The 18,174-nt window shown below is 33.7% G+C and overlaps 3 protein-coding genes across 4 annotated transcripts in view; 1 reads left to right on the top strand and 2 right to left on the bottom strand.

The window, feature by feature from the left end:
• The window catches only part of LOC133196814 (protein YIPF5-like), a 28,724-nt gene extending 17,946 nt beyond the window's left edge, over positions 1 to 10,778 (top strand). The window contains 3 exon segments of the mRNA XM_061332670.1: positions 9,525 to 9,635; positions 9,977 to 10,158; positions 10,408 to 10,778. Of these exon segments, the coding sequence (XP_061188654.1) occupies positions 9,525 to 9,635; positions 9,977 to 10,158; positions 10,408 to 10,570 (456 nt within the window). The 3' untranslated portion in view covers positions 10,571 to 10,778.
• LOC133197310 (leucine-rich repeat-containing protein 24-like) overlaps positions 1 to 18,174 on the bottom strand; it is a 112,763-nt gene that overhangs the window by 7,393 nt on the left and 87,196 nt on the right. The window contains exon 1 of one of the 2 annotated variants that reach the window (XM_061333271.1): positions 7,987 to 8,239. The exons of the other annotated variant lie outside the window; for it this stretch is intronic. The gene's annotated coding sequence lies outside the window, so the exon portion shown is untranslated. Of the gene's footprint in view, positions 1 to 7,986; positions 8,240 to 18,174 lie in introns of those variants that run through there. 2 annotated transcript variants of the gene reach the window in all.
• Positions 13,398 to 18,027, bottom strand: LOC133196813 (histidine protein methyltransferase 1 homolog). The gene is made up of 8 exons (XM_061332669.1): positions 18,013 to 18,027; positions 17,583 to 17,754; positions 17,322 to 17,410; positions 15,494 to 15,568; positions 14,614 to 14,747; positions 14,342 to 14,440; positions 13,744 to 13,859; positions 13,398 to 13,600 (listed from the first exon to the last, which is right to left on the bottom strand). Exons 1-8 carry the CDS (start codon positions 18,025 to 18,027, stop codon positions 13,560 to 13,562), a joined length of 741 nt encoding a protein of 246 aa, XP_061188653.1. The 3' UTR covers positions 13,398 to 13,559.

The following is an 18,174-nucleotide window of genomic DNA, read 5'->3' as shown; positions in this document are numbered from 1 at the left end:
ATAGCAGGCACACAGAATTTCCTAATAGACTGTTTTGAAAAATATGTAGATTATATGGATACTAAAATAAGAAGAAAGACAATTACCGGTATTTAAGAATCTGACCAATGAGTGTAAAATCTTCAGACATCATGTATAATTAACACATTCTCTTTGAGCCAATATTACAAGCTTGTTAAGGATTTATCTCTTATGTTTGGTTATGTGGTACACAACACATCTGTTCTTTTTGACTCCCCTTTTCACAAACTTGTGTCCTTCTGTATTCCAAAATCTGACCACCCATCTTGTACAATATTTTAAAGCTTACCTTCAGTTAAGTAATGGAAATAAGAGAGCTGCATTTAATAAGCCAGACATCTTTTGATATCCATGCACTCTTACATAATTGTAAAGGTACAACAATTTCAGCCATTAACACAGGTGAATAGTTTATATACGATTCCCTACTTTAATTTCTAGTGACTCTGAGTTTTAACACCCTCCTAATCCTGAAATGTTTTAGTGGGCCACAATCTTCAGAGAGAATTTAACACTTCAGTAACGGGGAAGGTTGCAACACAAACGTAAATGACATTGTTCAATTGTTGTTGGAGTCAACAAACTCCAGTTCACACCAAATGTAGACATTCTGGCCAAAAATCAAGGGCCATTATTGGGCAATAAAACAGTAGTTATAGCCAAAAGGGGACTCCTGTAATTCAATGAAGCAACTTTTTATAGGTTAAAATTAGAGACATCACTTTGCTGTCTCCATAGTTTTCATTTGTTAGTTGTGTGTTCTATTATTAGTCAAGAATTAACTTCTTGTTTTTTTTAATATCCATTGAATTCTCATCAAACTTACTCAAGTCACCATTCTTACATTTGTCACTACAATGTATTAAAACGGCGAGAGAGTAAGGTTTATATTGCGTTTTGATTGTTCAATGAGCAGAATTTGGCTAGCTGTTATACTTTAAAAGAGTCACACTTTTGACCCAGGATGCTCCCTCATATAAAACAAGATGTCTTGTAGTAATGAGTAACTACTGGGGAATGTACAAGTCTTGCAGCAAAAAGCTAAGATAGAATGAGAAAACATCTCTCTCTAGATGTTTGTCCATGTGATGAAACACCAAATTAGTTTGACATGACATCTATGCATCACATGGTTTTGTAGAAAAACACCTGAACTATAACTGCTACTGTCAACACCTTCAACATCATGTAGTCAATTTTATTTTACATTTAAAATTGGCACATACCCTTTATTTGTTTGACTATTGAATTTGATTGTAAGGATTGAAAATTACAAGTAATTGTAAATATAAAACCATACATAATTTTTGGTGGAAAGGAATTTGAGAACAAAAAAAGTGTTGTAAAATTTACACAATGTGCACTATTCATAGAAAGTTTTTGACATTTTCCTTCAAGGATTTAAAAATCTAAGACTCAAACAAGGTAAAAATTTATCACAAGAGTCAGAGAGGAAAAAAACTGTTTTATATTTCACAAGCAGAAGTACTTGTAGTTTGGGGGTATGTTTGTTCTCAAGGTCATCAGTAATCTGTACTGTAAACAAGTGGACAGTGACCAGAAATTAACACTGATAGATAGATTGGTATCTACATACAGCACATGATACAGACTTAGGGTCTCTATAGTGCACCAAAGCTGGCTTAAGCAGTGAATGGCCTTGTGGCCATATCTTGGTATGCTGTAATAAGCTGACATAAGTGGCCATAATATTGACAGTCTTGAATGATTGATAAGTTGTAGCCACTATGAATTTAGCTCCATTGATTGATGTTTGTGGGGTTCCGAACAAAACCACCATTTCCTTTTCTAATTGGATGGTTAGAGTATCCTAATTAATCATTGTAACTGGCAAGGGTGTATAATTGAATTTTATTTTGAAATTAAAAAGTGGAAAAGATATTAAAGTTATTAATAAAGGAGTGAACACTGAACAGTATCATAAGCATTTAGTTTTAATTTAGAATATAAACATCTACATCTTTAGAAACGACAAAAAGTTATAAAATGTCTATTTGAATTGCTTGACTGGATATTTCAGTTATTTTTCTTTCCAATTGTGGCTAAGGCTTGCCTTTTTACAAGTATGTATATAATCTGTATCAATATTTGAAGATTTCTTTAAAGAGAACAGTGTTCTTGTGTCAGGCATTAAATGGTTTTTAGTCTTCTTTTTCTGTCAAGTGTTAGGATTACTAAGTAGGTAGCCACATAATAACAGGTTATGTATCCAAATCTTATTGCGTGGTACAATCCACCAGCAAACAGATTCAATCTTAATCCATCTTAACCTTCTACATTAAATGCTACCCCAAAAGGAAATGTAAATACTGTCCAGAGAATTCAATAGGGGAGGTAACTTGTCTTGCTGGAGGCCACTGATATCTTAGAAAAGACGTGTCATCACTCATCACAATAGGTGGGAAATAAGTTTTACACAAGATATAATTGAATAATTCAAATACCGTTCATTGGATAGTACCCCAATTCATTGCCTGAAAGGTAGAAAAGAATGAAAAAGACTGTAATTTGTTGGTTTAAAATTGATGATGGACTTGTTATGTTACAAAAACAACAAGCAAATTACATGGTGCTACCATCAAGCATGGCAAGACTAAATGCTATGCTGTCATTTCCAGAATGCATTTATGCAGAAATCAATCTCAAAGCCAGCAGGGCATTGCATAAAAATATGAAGGAGAGTGAAGATGTGAACTTTGATGACCTTACATCAAAAACAAATTCATACAAACTTTATGCAGACTAAGAGTAATTTATGGATCACCAAACAGTACCAAGCAAAAACTCACCATCAATGAAATTTAGGAACATTCCACTACAGGCTAATCACATTTTTATCAGTCACAAATGGACATGGGCAAAACTCATAAAAATTTTCAATGTATTCTCCTTGGTTATAGAAATGAGGATAGCAATTGATGTGTATTATCTTTTTCATATCTGAATGTGAAGAGTGATCTTCTCCTCGGACAGCTACCTGCCTTCAGGTGAAATAAATTGACAGCTAGTCCACATGGTCACCAGCCTGTTTTGACCTTTATCTTCCTGCCAATAAAACCCAAAGTCTTTTTCCCATGGTATTACATGTATAAGCACAATGTGTAGTTTAATTCAGGCTAAGTTGTAGAATTTATGTATGTTATGTTAATTGTCTTGCTACTAGAAAATTTCTTCTGGCAACAATTTTATGACCATATATGGACATTTTGATAAATTTTTAGGGTCAGCTAGCTTAGCACCTGTCTCTTTCATGAATAGCAGATGTTGAATGTTTGCTATTAGTTTCCAGTTCAATTCCATCCTAAGAACATCACTAAACATTCTCCTGAAAATTCTTCATTCATCAAAAAACTGAATTTTGCTTGACCTCCAACCTCATTCATGACAAAATAAGTATGGGTTGGGGTTGTTTTGAATTATGATTAAAAATAATTGACTGAAGACTTTTCAAAATACTTTAGTTCAGATTTAACAAAAAAAATAAGGGTGACAGAGTTTGTAGGATAAATGGTTGGAGTATTCCCCAATAACACCTGTGTCAGTTCACTGTTCATAAATTGAAATAATGTTAACCATAATGGACTGTACATAAATCATGTTTACAGTTAATATACCTTATGCCTCAAAACCGTGTGAACAGCATGTGCAGATTTTGAGAGGTACATACACCTGACTTAAGCTCTAGGGTAATTTACAATGTACTTTACTCCAATACTGGATCAATAAACGTAGATTAGCTAGTGTCTCTCTCAAGGGAATGGGTTTTGCATGATGTGTCTACAAATTTGCATTGATCCACACTTTTCTGCAGGTTTATGAATGATTCATAGATCTGTATATATCCTAAGGCCATTAATAACATTTTTTCTGGCAACTGCTTAAAATTAGTTTTGACACATTTATTTATCATTTTAATAGTAAATTAATGTTAAAAACATACCGTATTTACATCCCTATAAGTAGATTTTGGGGTGTTAGATTTTGGACAAAAACTCTATGTCTGACTTGTAGGCTAGTTCTAGTAACATTGGTATTTTTCTCCATGGCTAAAGGTAATACTTTTTCAAACAATTCCAATAATTATCTTATGAAATAGATTTGTAGAAAATAAAGATTAAATATCGGTTGACTTTCCCAAAATATTTATTGAATACAAGTATTAAATACATTTTTAAAAGTATTGATTTGTTGAGAATAAAAGTAGGGATGGGTATCGCTAAATTTTCTTATTGCAATATATCACAATTTTCCCCAAAAATATAACGATAATATTATATTTTTTTGGATGCTAGGATGCCGTTCTTTTACCGTTTTCAACATTTTTTGCACTTCCTGTAATTGTAATTTGAAAGTTTGTACAAATAAATGAATAATTTCTTGAATTTATAATTATGTACTTAAATATCCGTATTTCAGTCTCCAGATCATGATACATATCACACAATTGAAAATCATTACATACCCGTGTATCCAACCCGATAAAAAATCGATGTCATTTCCCAAAATATTACTGAATATATGAAACAAAAATTTAAAATCATATGAGCATTGATCTGATATTGTCATTTCATTCTAGCAAAAAAATAAGAGAGTCAATGGCAAAAACCCTCCAAAATAATCTAAAAATATTATACATTACAAACGGACTTATAAGCAGATCGACTTAAAATTAGGCAAGTATGTGTGGTACACTGATAATTAGGTACACAAGTCACTATATTACAGTGCTTAGATTGAATACTGAAAAATACTTCAGTAACTACATTAGGATGGGTACATTTTATTTTATATTCAAAAATGACTCAACTTTTTGCCCATAGAGAAATGTTATTATTTACGACATGGAACAGGTGACCCAATGATTACGAAACAAATAAGCTTTTTCTTTGTTATTGTAAGCCTATCCTTATTATTGGCATAACCTTAATGGATTATGGATTACAAATATACTTTGCATTATTTCTTTTTTCAGGTAGCATCTAATCTTTTAAAGTTGTAATTAATAAACTACCTAGGTATGTAAAATAACATATGATTGATGTAGATCTCAAATCATGACTGAATAGTTAGGAACCCTATTCGGACTAACCCTATCTGTTTTAATATGATAATTGGGTGATCTGGAATCCCTGGTATTTTGCTTGAATGTTAAATTTGATCTAAACATCATGTAAATAAAAACATATAGGTACACTTTGCTTGCTTATACACTGTGATATTACCATGGAGAACATATAGTAGTTATAATACACACATCAAAACAAAACTCAACAAATATCTGAATTACACTTACCAGAATTTGTACAAGCTGAGTATCATCTGAACATGAATCCAGAAAGAGAAATCAAAATTCTCAGTATGGCAAAATATTAGTGGGGTGAACTGCCAGAGTTGAAAATCAATATTTCCTTATAAAGACAGTCTCAGCACCTGCCCTCTACATGGCAAGATAGATATATATATATATACTTATATAGAGAGGAGAACACCCCAGATCAATACTGTAATATATCGACAAAACTGCTGGAGATCCAGAGTTATGTAGGAGAAGGTCACAGATTTGACGTGGACTAACAGTGGGGGATCAATGAAAGGCTTGGTAAAAAACTAATGAGGCACTTCAGAAAGGTCTCCACTGCTAAATATAGGCATAATGATTGGCTGTTACGGATGTAAGGATAGAATGACAGAGGTGTCATGTTGAATGGTGTGCATGACACTGCACTGTCTTTATCAGAGTACTTATCATAATTCATATCGTTGTTGCGATAAGGTGCACTTTAGGAGACAGGAATTTAAAGAGAATAATTGGTAAATGAAAAAGCAGGCCATGTTGAGTTTCTGCAGCTTAAGAGTGACTAATATTGCACATGCCTTTATATTTGTGTTCAGGGTCGTTATATATGTTTAAGACTCTTAATCCCGAAACAAAACACAGACTGCAGACAAAATACTCCCCTACACAACTTTTGTTAAGGTATTAAAAAACACAATAGTTAACATGGTTATGTATAGATAGAACTGTTACCAAAACTTACCTGTGTTTTATGCTGAATTAGATAACTTTTTCCTCACAATACATTGAATACAATAATATATATTCCCTAAATCAATCATGGAAAAGGCCCGAGACACACACCTTCCTGCCTAGTAACTATAATACAGTCCATTTCCCAGCAAAAGCCAATTGCAGTCAGTGCTAAATCCTTTGTCATTCAAAGACTGTTTGTTAAACTGTTATTTGGAGGAGAATGAATCAGATCAAAAGAATGAATAGCTACTCACTGGCTTTCAACATACTGGAATTTTTTCAAGAGCAATGTCAATTGTAATTTCTGGTGGGTCACTTTACAAGTTCTAGCTGCACAAAAAGTTCCATTTCAACAGAAAATCAGGTCATTAGTGCAACATTAGCCTCCAGCTGGGCCCCAGTGGCTGAATCAACACAGTGACCAGACTAAATTATCAGACACAAGTTACCTACCTAGTGTGAACTTTACTGTCCCCTGTCTAACCAGCCTTTGCCATTAAGTGTTAATTAATGGAACACCCCCATAGTATTTTATTTCTAATTAATGACACAGTCTTCTTTTACTATGGAGAGTGGTAGTGTATAAATAAACACGTAGCTATTTTATATGGATTTAAACTTTCTTTTCAAGAACACGATCTTGAAATCTCTGGTTGAAATTTACAGATTGAAAGAGCCTTAAATTGATCCAGACGTTTGTAATTATTAAATCTAAATAGAGCAAATTGCATTGGCCCATTTTGTTAAAATTGTTTATATGTTAGAACATCAGGGGGTCACTTTAAGAAGTCATCAAATTTAAAGTATATCACTTTCAGTCCATATAATATTGGCCCCATTTCATTCTTCTAGGCCCTAAGTGGCATTGATTTTGACCAAACCCAGTACATACTGTTAATGTGATGGTCATGTAATATATCAGTGCACAATTCTCAGTCAATGGAGTGTTTGCTTAATGATAGGTCTGTCCACTAATGTGTATTCAAATCCCATTAAATATGGATATAAGAACATTGGTCAATATTGATATCAACTGTTTCCAACAGAACTGATGAAAAAATGCGGAATTTTGGGTATCAGCGTAAGTTCACAGAAAAATATCGTGGTTGATAAGGAAGTATTGCATTATGACATTGCATGTAATTTATCAAAAATCACTGTATTATTTTAAATGCAAGAAGTTGAGTATTAATATGTAACTTCTTTGGGTTATTTAGATATTTAAAAAAAATAGTTTAGCTAAATTTAAGGCCTTCAGTTGTTTTGCAGAGTGTAAAAATATTTTCACACCTGGACAAGAAAATCCTAAAACACTCAAATTCCAAGCTATTTCAGGCCACTGTTCAATTGAATGCTGTTATTGTGAAGATATTGACTAAGTAAACTTGGATCGTTTAGTAATAGCAAAACCTACCATCCTCACTATAGAATTTTAATGTTTGATGTTGGTTCTGTGTACCATTTGGCAGTTCAGATGTTTAGATTGGAAATGGCTAAAGTGGTGAAGAAATTCTCTGCTTTTAGTGACTGCGGAAAAAATTGACCAATGCTTAATATTCATTCAACGGTGATTGAAAAATCGTGCTTGAAATATAAACCTTCAAAATGACACAAAGGGAGAGGGAGGGAGATAATATTTGAATTTGAATAAAATGCTCAATGAATGAAGCTTCTATCATGTCCAGTAGATAAATTCCCAGCTGAAGAGAGGTGCTTTCTAGATGGTCCTGATAAATACAGATTGTTGCATTGATACTAAACCCTGATCCCAGACTGACAAACCCGTCAGATCCTGGTCAGTGTTGTGTGAGAATCTATCTAACCACAAATGACACCTGAACTATTGACTGTTTTGTCGTAATCTTTTGATGTTTGCGGTGATAACAGACAGTGAATAATAAGTTTATACATACCAGTGTCTCTGGTTCCCTCCAATAGAAGATATGTTAAATGACACACCAGCAAGTCCGTGAACTGTCATCGACTAGCGTTTGTGGATTTTTAGGCTTATCTAATCATTATGTCTTCTTTCTCCTACAAATTCCAAAACCAAACAATTGACAGATATTTAAATCATTATTTTCCATTTATCATGTAACAAGTCAGTGAGATACCAGACACGTTGTATGTGTTGGTATTTTGGCCTGTGACTTGAGGGATAATGGTTAGCTTTTTTTCTGTTCAGTGTAAAATGTATTGCCGCAGTGCTGAGACAAATAGCTTTATTGATCTTAGCATAAGACAGCTAGGAAATGATCATGTGACCAAATGAATGTAGGCAACAGACACACACCAAATCCGACTTTATAAGGAATGACAGCTAGAAAGACATATTGCATTATACTGGTGACAGTGTCCTCAAATGTGTATTCATAATTTCATATGCTAAATAAATACTACTTTCTCTGGGAGAACCTGGGCTACCAGGAAATATATTACCTGAGTGTGTAATTTAAGACATTTGCAAAACTACAATAAAATATTTTTAAATTGCATATCGTATACAACCTGTCATTATTATCGTGACACTCAAACTGAATTAATGTATAAATTTAAAAGATAAAATTAAGTAAATTAAAGAAAGACATTAAATTTTATGAGATCAAATCAGTTACTAATAAGTTCTTGGTCCTATTAGATTTTTAAATTTTATTTATTTAATTATTTTAATTTCACTAGGATATAACATCAAAGTGGAATTTTAAATGTTAAAAATTTAACCAAATGTTAATTTAAGAATTTTAAAGATGGAATTCACATATTTCTGACCAACACATTTCCACATAAAATTCCACTCCATAATTGCAGCCCATTACTGGAAATCAAGACATAAACAAATATTTGCCAACAGCAGGAGCTAATGTGGAGCCCATTGAACACTGTAAAACCATTAATACTTTTATGATATTTAATTTGTAATCCATCTAACTATAATGGCCTCAGAGGTGAACTTTTCATGCCACACACTTTTACACTAATCATTATAAAATTCAAATCAATGTTGTAAAACTGTGATTTATTATGAAGCCAAATCTGACATTTTAAGATTCGATTGGTCAGAGCAATACATGGATCAGCTATGACAGCCAATGTAATTTGCTTTATCATCTCACAATTGGCAGTTTGTAGAATAAGAGAATTTTATGTTATCTCTTGAGCCAGAAATCTTAATGACTTGACAAGGATTATAATAGAGAGGTCCATGTTAATCTTGCTCCCTGATATAAAAATGTCAATCTTATCTTGGAGTTGAATTGGAGTGGAATTTTTTTTTTAAATACATGCACTGACAAGTGCAGCACATTGCAATTATATAAATAAAGCATGGTAGTATTGTCTTACATGCATATAATGATATATCACATCTGAAAAAAAAATGAGTTCAGTGGATTCAGCTCAAACTGTGATTAAAGGGAGATAACTCTTATTTTACCTCTGATTAACTTTGCAGACACTAGCTGTTCTGAACCCATTCAAGGCAGCTGAACATGACATGATGCAGGACACTGATTTAGCAGGACCCCTAGTATTCTGTCTGGCCTTTGGTGGATCACTGATGCTGGTACATTTCCAAGTTTAATTGTTTTCTTACATCATTGTATAATTGTATTTTGATTAACAGTTGCACAAATTGCATCATCCTTGCACATTGATCATTTCATCTTCAGATCAATTGTAGATTTAATTAAACTTGATGACATCACCAAATAAATTACTTCTTTGATTAAAATAACATTTGTTTTCTCTGTATATGTTACAAAAATTATTTGTATGTCTAAGAGATGTGTTACATAACACGATATGGTTCTAATGCACTCAGCATATGCAGTTATTTCTTTGTTGATAGTATGTTTAATTCATTTATCTGTTGACAGTATGTTTAGTTTATTTCTCTGTTGATAGTGTGGGAAACTGCAGTTTGGATATATCTATGGCATTGGAGTGGTGGGCTGTGTCGCCATGTATTTCCTGCTGAACATGATGAGTATCACGGGCGTATCAGTGGGCTGTATCATCAGTGTACTGGGCTACTGTCTTCTACCAATGGTCATTCTGTCCTTCTCAGCAGTACTACTCTCCCTCAAGTAAGTATCAGGAAACAGGTATCCACTAATAGTATAAATATTAGGCTTACATCAGTATGCAAGAGTCTTAAATAATGAATACATCAAAGTGTACCTAAGTCAAAATTTCATGGACTTAAAAAAAAACAACTGTTGTATGTTACTCATAATCTTTAAAAAGTCAGAGTATTTCAATTTTTGTTTATTGGAAGTGATATAGATACTCATGGGTTATACTACAGTGTATAAATGACTTTTGTACTTCTACAGGGGGATGGTGGGTATTGTACTGACTGTGTTGACCGTGCTATGGTGCAGTTTCTCGTCCTCTAAGCTTTTTGTGTCCGCCCTATCTATGGAGAATCAGCAACCTCTTGTGGCTTACCCCTGTGGACTTGTTTATGGAGTTTTTGCATTATTGACTGTGTTCTGATGGACTGATCATTTTACAGTTGTAAATTGTTGGAAAAACTGTCTTGATTCACCTGGTGTATGTGTACATTTTTAGGTCACCTGAGTCACTCAGGTGACCTATTGCTATCTGTTTTCGTCCGTCGTCGTCCGTTGTGCGTCGTGTGTTAACATTTGAACATTTTCAGCTTCTTCTCTGAAACCGCTGAACCAATTTCAGCTAATTTTTGCATATGGCATCTATGTGTGAAGAGGAACAAAATTTGTGAATTTCATGGTCCCTGCCCCCCTGGGGCCTGAGGGGTGGGGCTAAAACCATCAAAATTAATGCAATCTTTAAAAATCTTCTTCTTTACTCCTGGACATCAAGCAGTCAAACTGTTGACATGATTGTAATAAGCATTGAGCCCTCTACCAAAATTGTGAAATTCATGGCCCCAGGGTCAGGGGTTCTGGTGCTAGGGTGGGGCTATATAGATCATATAATGAAAGTGCATTATTTCTTTGAAAATCTTCTTCTCTACTCCTGGGTATTATTGAAACAAATTGAATACATAGTTATGATAAGCAAGGGTGACTCTACCAAAATTGTGAAATTCATGGCCCCAGGGTCAGGGGTTCTGGTGCTAGGGTGGGGCTATATAGATCGTATAGTGAATGTGCATTATTTCTTTGAAAATCTTCTTCTCTACTCCTGGGTATTATTTAAACAAATTAGATACAGAGTTATGATCAGCAAGGGTGACTCTACCAAAATTGTGAAATTCATGGCCCCAGGGTCAAGGGTTCTGGTGCTGGGGGGTGGGGGGGTATATAGATCATATAGTGAAAGTGCATTATTTCTTTAAAAATCTTCTTCTCTACTCCTTGGTATTATTGAAACAAATTAAATACAAAGTTATGATAAGCAAGAGTGACTCTACCAAAATTGTGAAATTCATAGCCCCAGGGTAAGGGGTTCTGGTGCTGGGGGGGGGGGGGGGGGCTATATAAATCATATAGTGAAAGTGCATTATTTCTTTGAAAATCTTCTTCTCTACTCCTGGGTATTATTTAAACAAATTAAATACATAGTTATGATAAGCAAGAGTAACTCTACCAAAATTGTGAATTTCATGGCCCCTGGGTCAGGGGTTCTGATGTTAGGGCAGGGCTCTATTTATTATATAGTGAAAATGCATTAATGCTTTAAAAATCTTCTTCTCTGCTTCTGGGTATTATTTAAACAAACTAAGTACATTATTATGATAAGCAAGAACACCTCTTCCAAAATTGTGAAATTCATGGCCCCAGGGACAGGGGTTCTTGTGCTAGGGTGGGGCTATATAGCTCCTACAGTGAAGGTGAATTATTTCTTTGAAAATCTTCTTCTCTGCCCCTGGGTACTATTTAAACAAACTAAGTACATTGTTATGATATGCAAGGATGCCTCTTCTAAAATTGTGAATTTCATGGCCCCAGGGTCAAGGATCCTTGTCAAAAGGGGGGGGGGGGGCTCTATTGATTATATAGTGAAAAATCAAAATTTCTTTGAAAATATTCTTTTCTGCTTCTGGTTAAAAAGCAAAGAAGCTAAGTATATAGTTATGATGAGCAAGAGTGCTTCTTCCAGAGTAGTGAATTGCATGACCCCTGGGTCAGATGTTCTGGTATAAGGGTGGGGCTGTTGATAATGTAGTGAAAATGCATTAATTCTATTAAATGATCCTGTCTGCTCCTTAATGTTAAGCAGTTAAACAAAGTGATTACTTATGATGAGCAAACTTGAAACTTCTGGTCCCAGGGTGAGAGGCTCTGGTGTTTCTCGGTGGTGGGGGGGGGGGGGGGGGGCTCTATTGATAATATAGTGAATCTGTAGTGAAAATGCATTATTTCTTTAAAAATCTTCTCTGCACTTGGGCATATCAGAGGCAAAAAGTGTAAAAGTTGTAATAAGGAAGGGTATTTTTACCAGATTTTTGAACATCTGGACCATTTGGTCAAGTGTTCTGGTCCTAGCCAGGGCTCAATTAATTTGCATTCTACTGAGAGGAGTTATTCCCCTTTGCCGTTTACTTTTGATAATTAATCATTGTAAATAATGTACATGAAAAATTAATAGAATAAGAGAATTATGCAAGAATTTTTATTGTATAATACAAAAAGTATTTTCATAGTTTTAATGATCATGTGGACTTGTAAGTAATAGATAAATAAAAATGAGACAAAAATAACTTGTCTTATTAAATGTTCATCAAAGACCAAGAGAGGCCAATGTAAGAGATTATAACAAGGAATTAAAATAGTACAAAAGCACTGATAGTTTGGTAATATACTGTATGGTGATAGTGATAATTGGGGAACAGATTAGAACCTCATTTATGAACTGTTAATGAATAGTAGACTAATTATTTTGTTGATCCTGGTCACCCTATTTTTCTTGCTTTTGGGCAACAAAGCTTCACCTTTCATTTCATTTTAATACTCTATGGATCCTCTAAATTGTTGTATTGTACTCAGGTGACCGTTAAGGCCCTTGGGCCTCTTGTTTTCAAAACTAAGAGCATTTGAAAATGTATATAAAAATCTTTCACTACGCTTTAAGCGCATGGACAGAGACAATGATACAATATATTGTTAAACTGAGACAAAAGATGTCAAGTCACATGTATACTTTTTATTTTACATGCTTGCTAGACTTGTGATATAATTCTCCTGTTGTTATTGACAGAGTATTGCAGAGCTTATTTATTTTACAGAGCTGAATGTGAAATGGTTACAACTTTCAGTGTATGTTCAAATTCCTCACATGCTTAACAAAAGCTCATCGTTTGCATAATTATGATTATATTGAAAATAAAGCTTACAAATGTCTTCGTGGTTCAATTACTAGAAAATAAACTGTTGCACTGAAAAAATTAAACACTTCATAAAATATACTGAAAATAGATTTCCTATACCAATTTTTTTTTTTTAACTATTTGACAGTGTCTCTAGTTTATGTATCAAATGCATGATGCACAAAGAGTTCATCAGAGAGATTTCTCCAGCATAATGATTTCTCTTGGTACACCTGAAAACAAAACAAAAAAATAAAACCATCAAGCAGTGTTACTTTTATGCAAGGAAATTAATTCAAATCATGTCTGATGTAGGTAGCTGAGTTCAGTTTTATAGCCATCTTGATATTTTTACTGTATTAGTAACATTACTTACTGGCTTCTATAGTTTTGACAGACTTGTAAGTGAAGTATCCCTCTTTCGCCACAAAATCCTCAAATAGCCCTGTTCCACCTCCCACTCCATAGTAATTGGACTTAGCAGCTACCAATCTGAGTTCTGTTCAGGACATTCAGTCATATTTACATCCAAATACAAATTCCAAACTTATTTTTCAAATGGTCATCAGTTGAAGCAAATTGAATTTGTAGATACTGGAAGGGAAATAACTCATCAAAGAACTATTCAAAAGATGAGAATTTCAAAGTATTGATCATCTGGACATTTTCAGAAGGCATTTTTCTATTATCTGTGCATGATTAATTGATTGGACATGGCCATATGAACTGATTTATTAGTGTACTTAAAAAAAATACAGGTGTAAAACATATTATTTTTCTTTTAGTTGAAATATATATAAAATTCTCTACGCATAAGAATCCTCCTAAAAGCTCACATGGTCAGCTATTGATTTTTTTCTGCGGCCTGTCATAACCAAAAGTGAGTAGAATTGTATTATAATTCAAAGGTTAGTGAGTCTGGTTAACTTATAGTGCACTGACAATAGAGCAACGTATAATTCTGTGAAGGATACATTTTACCATTATCTTTTAGCAGTTGCTGAAATAATCTGTGTAATTTGGTATAATTATCCAAGTTATAAATTGTTTCTGCTGTTAAAATAAAATCAAATCTGAAAGAAAAAATTGAAAATGCATGAAAGGAAACTTACAATGTATTGCAAAAATATTCCTAACAAAGTTAATTTAACTGCAAGATCACGTTAAGACCACCACACAGATGAATATGACTTCTTTTGAAATTTCCTACCTATAATTTCTCTGTTCTAAGGGAAAATATACCTACTTTAAATCCGGATGATTTTCTGCATACTTTTGAAGTCCTCCCCAGTCTCCAGAGAAGAACCTACACTGACAAGAGTCAGTTTTGTTGAGGTCTAAGACGTTTGGAATGGTGAAATATGATATTACTTCTGAATTCTGAAAATTAGATGACACACATCTCTTAACTCATAAATTTTCAGAAAGAAAATCCTTTGTATGAATTCTAATTTAAATCTTATAAATGGTAATATAATATAAAAGCTTTTGTTGTCAGCTTCTAGCCAAATCTTGAGTACGGTACTATAAGAGAACTACAAGGGTAGTGGAATCTTAGATGACAGTACACATACATACTTACATGTATTTAAGTACATTATCAGTTGGGATTTTGATACAATAATGATAATATACCATAGGATTGTATAAATATGTTTGCATCTTTACTTATGTATTTAAAATGAATGCACTACACTCTCTCTCTGTTTCTGCTATTTCCATGTGTGAACATCAATATATTCAAGCAGTACATAAATTGTTTTACTTTTACATGTACACATGTATATTAACAGGATAGACAACTTGTATATATATGCCCAAAACATCATGACAATTTTTTAAAATTATGCTAATTCCCAGTTTTAATAACTTTTAAAGCACACATAGAAAAATAAATTAAATACATGACGTATAAGAAATAGCCACCAAAATTCGGCGAAATCTTGGAAATACAGGGGCATGTGTTGATATTGAAAACATTCCAAAAATACTAAAATAAGGATACAAATAGTGCAAATGACATATATTTCAAATACTGTTTTGATAAAATATTCAAGCATTTTTTCTGGAATGTTTGGCATCTGTCACTACTGAAACCAATTACATGATAAATACTATATACTTGCATAGTCTTGGAAGTGGACTTGTTTTGCACCAAGTTTCATTGCACATATTCCAGGTAAACCTGCTCCGCAACCAAGCTTGAAAAAGATGACAAGGTATTTAATTAAAGGCAATTCATAATCAATAAAAATTTTACAATGACTTACCTATCAGCACAATATTCTTTTTTTAGTTCACCTGAGTCACTCAGGTGACCTATTGCTATCTGTTTTTGTCCGTCGTCGTGCGTAAACTTTTCACATTTTCAAATTCTTCTCAAGAACCACTGGGCCAATTTCCACCAAACTTGCCACAAACTATCCTTGGGTAAAGATGATTCAAGTTAGTTCAAATGAAGGGCCACGCCTTCTTCCAAGGGGAGATAATTAAGAATTAGTGAAAAATAAATGGTATCATTTAAAAATCTTCTCAAGAACCACTGGACCAGGGAGGATAAAACTATGGAAACATCATCAGGTAGTGTAGACTCAAGTTTTTAAAATCATGACTCCCAGGGGTAGGGTGGGGCCACAATGGACGATCAAAGTTTTACATATAGAGATATATAGAAAAAATCTTTAAAAATCTTCTTCTCAAGAACAGCCAAGTCATGATGAGTCATATTTATGTGGAAGCATCCTCAGGTAGTGTAGATTCAAGTTTGTTCAAATCATGACCCCCCAGGGGTAGGGTAGGGCCACAATGGATGATCAAAGTTTTACATGGGAATACATAGGAAAAATCTTCTTCTCCAGAACTACTGGGCCAAGAAAGATGAAATGTGGAAACATCTAGATTCAAGTTTGTTAAAACCATGATCCCCAGGGGTAAGGTGGCCACAATGGACAATGAAAGTTTTACATTGGAATATGTAGGAAAAATCTTGAAAAAATTCTTTTCTCAACAACAGCAAAGCCATGATTGATTATATTTACATAGAACCATCAGGTAGTATAGATTCAAGTTTGTTCAAATCATGCTCTGGGGATAGGGTGTGGCCACAGTGGACGATCAAAGATTTACAAAAGCTTCTTCTATCAGTTTATTTTATACTCTATGGATCTTCTATGGATTGTTGTTTTATACTCAGGTGACTGTTAAGGTCCTTGGGCCTCTTGTTAATTAGAAAAATTAAATATTCATTTAGAGGTTTCAACTTTCCTGTAAGATTCATCAGAAATATATGTATATACATTATGTATACCCCATGTACCACTGATAATTTTCTGGTAAATATTGCACTAATTCGAGTTTGCTAGTTTGTTTGCTTTATGCTTTACTGTGAAATATCACTAATTTTTGTGAGGTTTCATCCTTGCTGTTTTTCATGATGCTTAGAGCTCCATGAATTCCTGTTCTCTATGAAATGTTATTTTTTCAATATAAGACAACTAAACACTTCTTAAACCACAAAATTAAATCCAAAAGAACCAATAATTTTTCCTCGAACCACAAACATTTGACCCCACAAAAATAAGTGATTCTACAGTATTTAGAATATATGTTATATGTCACTTGTATTGGGACACCACCAATGGCCGATGGAAGGATGCATTAGACCTGTTCCTGGCTGTAATGGCCATTGAGCTATGAGTGTTTTTTTATGTGCCAATACCTATTGCAACAAAGAATCTCCATTTATATGGTATCGCCTAAAGGATCGAATGATCTCCAGGTCTTGTTGTAGGATTTGACAATGAAACCTACATTGTATGATACAAGGCTCAGTTCCTTATTCTACATTTTTAGAATGAAGTGTAAAACATTTGATCTAGCCACTGTGCCAGATGACAAAATGCATTAAATAAAAACTTTAAATGTACATCTACTGAAAGCAGAAGAACTTCTTACCTCTATAACCGATTTTTCTTTGAATTCAAAGGCTCCATCAGCAATGAATTCTGCTAGATCACACCCACATTCCCAGACTGTTAAACCACCTTAATTAAAAAACAGAAGTAAAGAATTAATGAAAGGAGTAATGTACATGTACTATTAATATTATATGTGTATGTGATCATTCTGAAACACACAATTTTTTCTCAGGAAATCCTCCCCACTCCTACACCTTATCTTGTCATAGGAATTTTAATAGATCAACAATTGCTTTACCTTCATAAACATCTGGGACTAAGTCTGTGTGCGAGGCTGCTGCTGTTTTGACAATTGATTTGTCTGAGTTTTTGTTTACTATCCATTTCTCTATCTCTTCACTTTTGTAGCAGTTGATATAAACTTTATTAAAATTATAGGAATTTCTTTGAAACCTTGCATATACGTTATCCTGCAAGAGAAAAGAAGAATTTAATTTGGGTGTGCTCTGCAAAAGTCCCCTAAAATTTAATGTATGAGTTGGGTGTTAAAATATCTTTAAAGATTATTATTATCAAAAGGAAAACATATGTGCATGCGTGATACCTGTATTCCATGAAGAGTAAAAATGGATCATAAATGCATATGTTGATAATGGAGTGAATGCATGGGCAATGAATGTGTAACAAACAGGAAAGTATGGAATGTATGGCTGGACTGGGAATCAAACCCAGGACCCCTGCATCACTAGTCATGCAGGTGCCCTACTGACTGAGCTACCCAGGCCGATATCCACTGCCCAAACCATTACAAATGTATAGTTGGTAATCATCCAAAGTCCTTATGTACATATAAACAGTTTTTAAATTCAAAATCTATACTATCACTTGCC

Source organism: Saccostrea echinata, unplaced genomic scaffold (genome assembly GCF_033153115.1).
Source record: "Saccostrea echinata isolate AGI-Se365-2 ecotype Australia unplaced genomic scaffold, CSIRO_AGI_Sech_v1 ptg000030l, whole genome shotgun sequence".
In the NCBI taxonomy this organism is placed as follows: domain Eukaryota; kingdom Metazoa; phylum Mollusca; class Bivalvia; order Ostreida; family Ostreidae; genus Saccostrea; species Saccostrea echinata.
This window is presented reverse-complemented; position numbering and strand designations above follow the sequence as displayed.

Bases quoted from the DNA above. Each gene is read 5' to 3' on its own strand.
- LOC133196813 (XM_061332669.1), bottom strand. The intron at 14,748-15,493 runs GCAAGTATATAG...TCTAATTTTCAG, and splicing joins AAGTCCACTTCCAAGACTAT to AATTCAGAAGTAATATCATA. The intron at 14,441-14,613 runs GTAGGTATATTT...TTTTTCTTTCAG, and splicing joins GAAAATCATCCGGATTTAAA to ATTTGATTTTATTTTAACAG.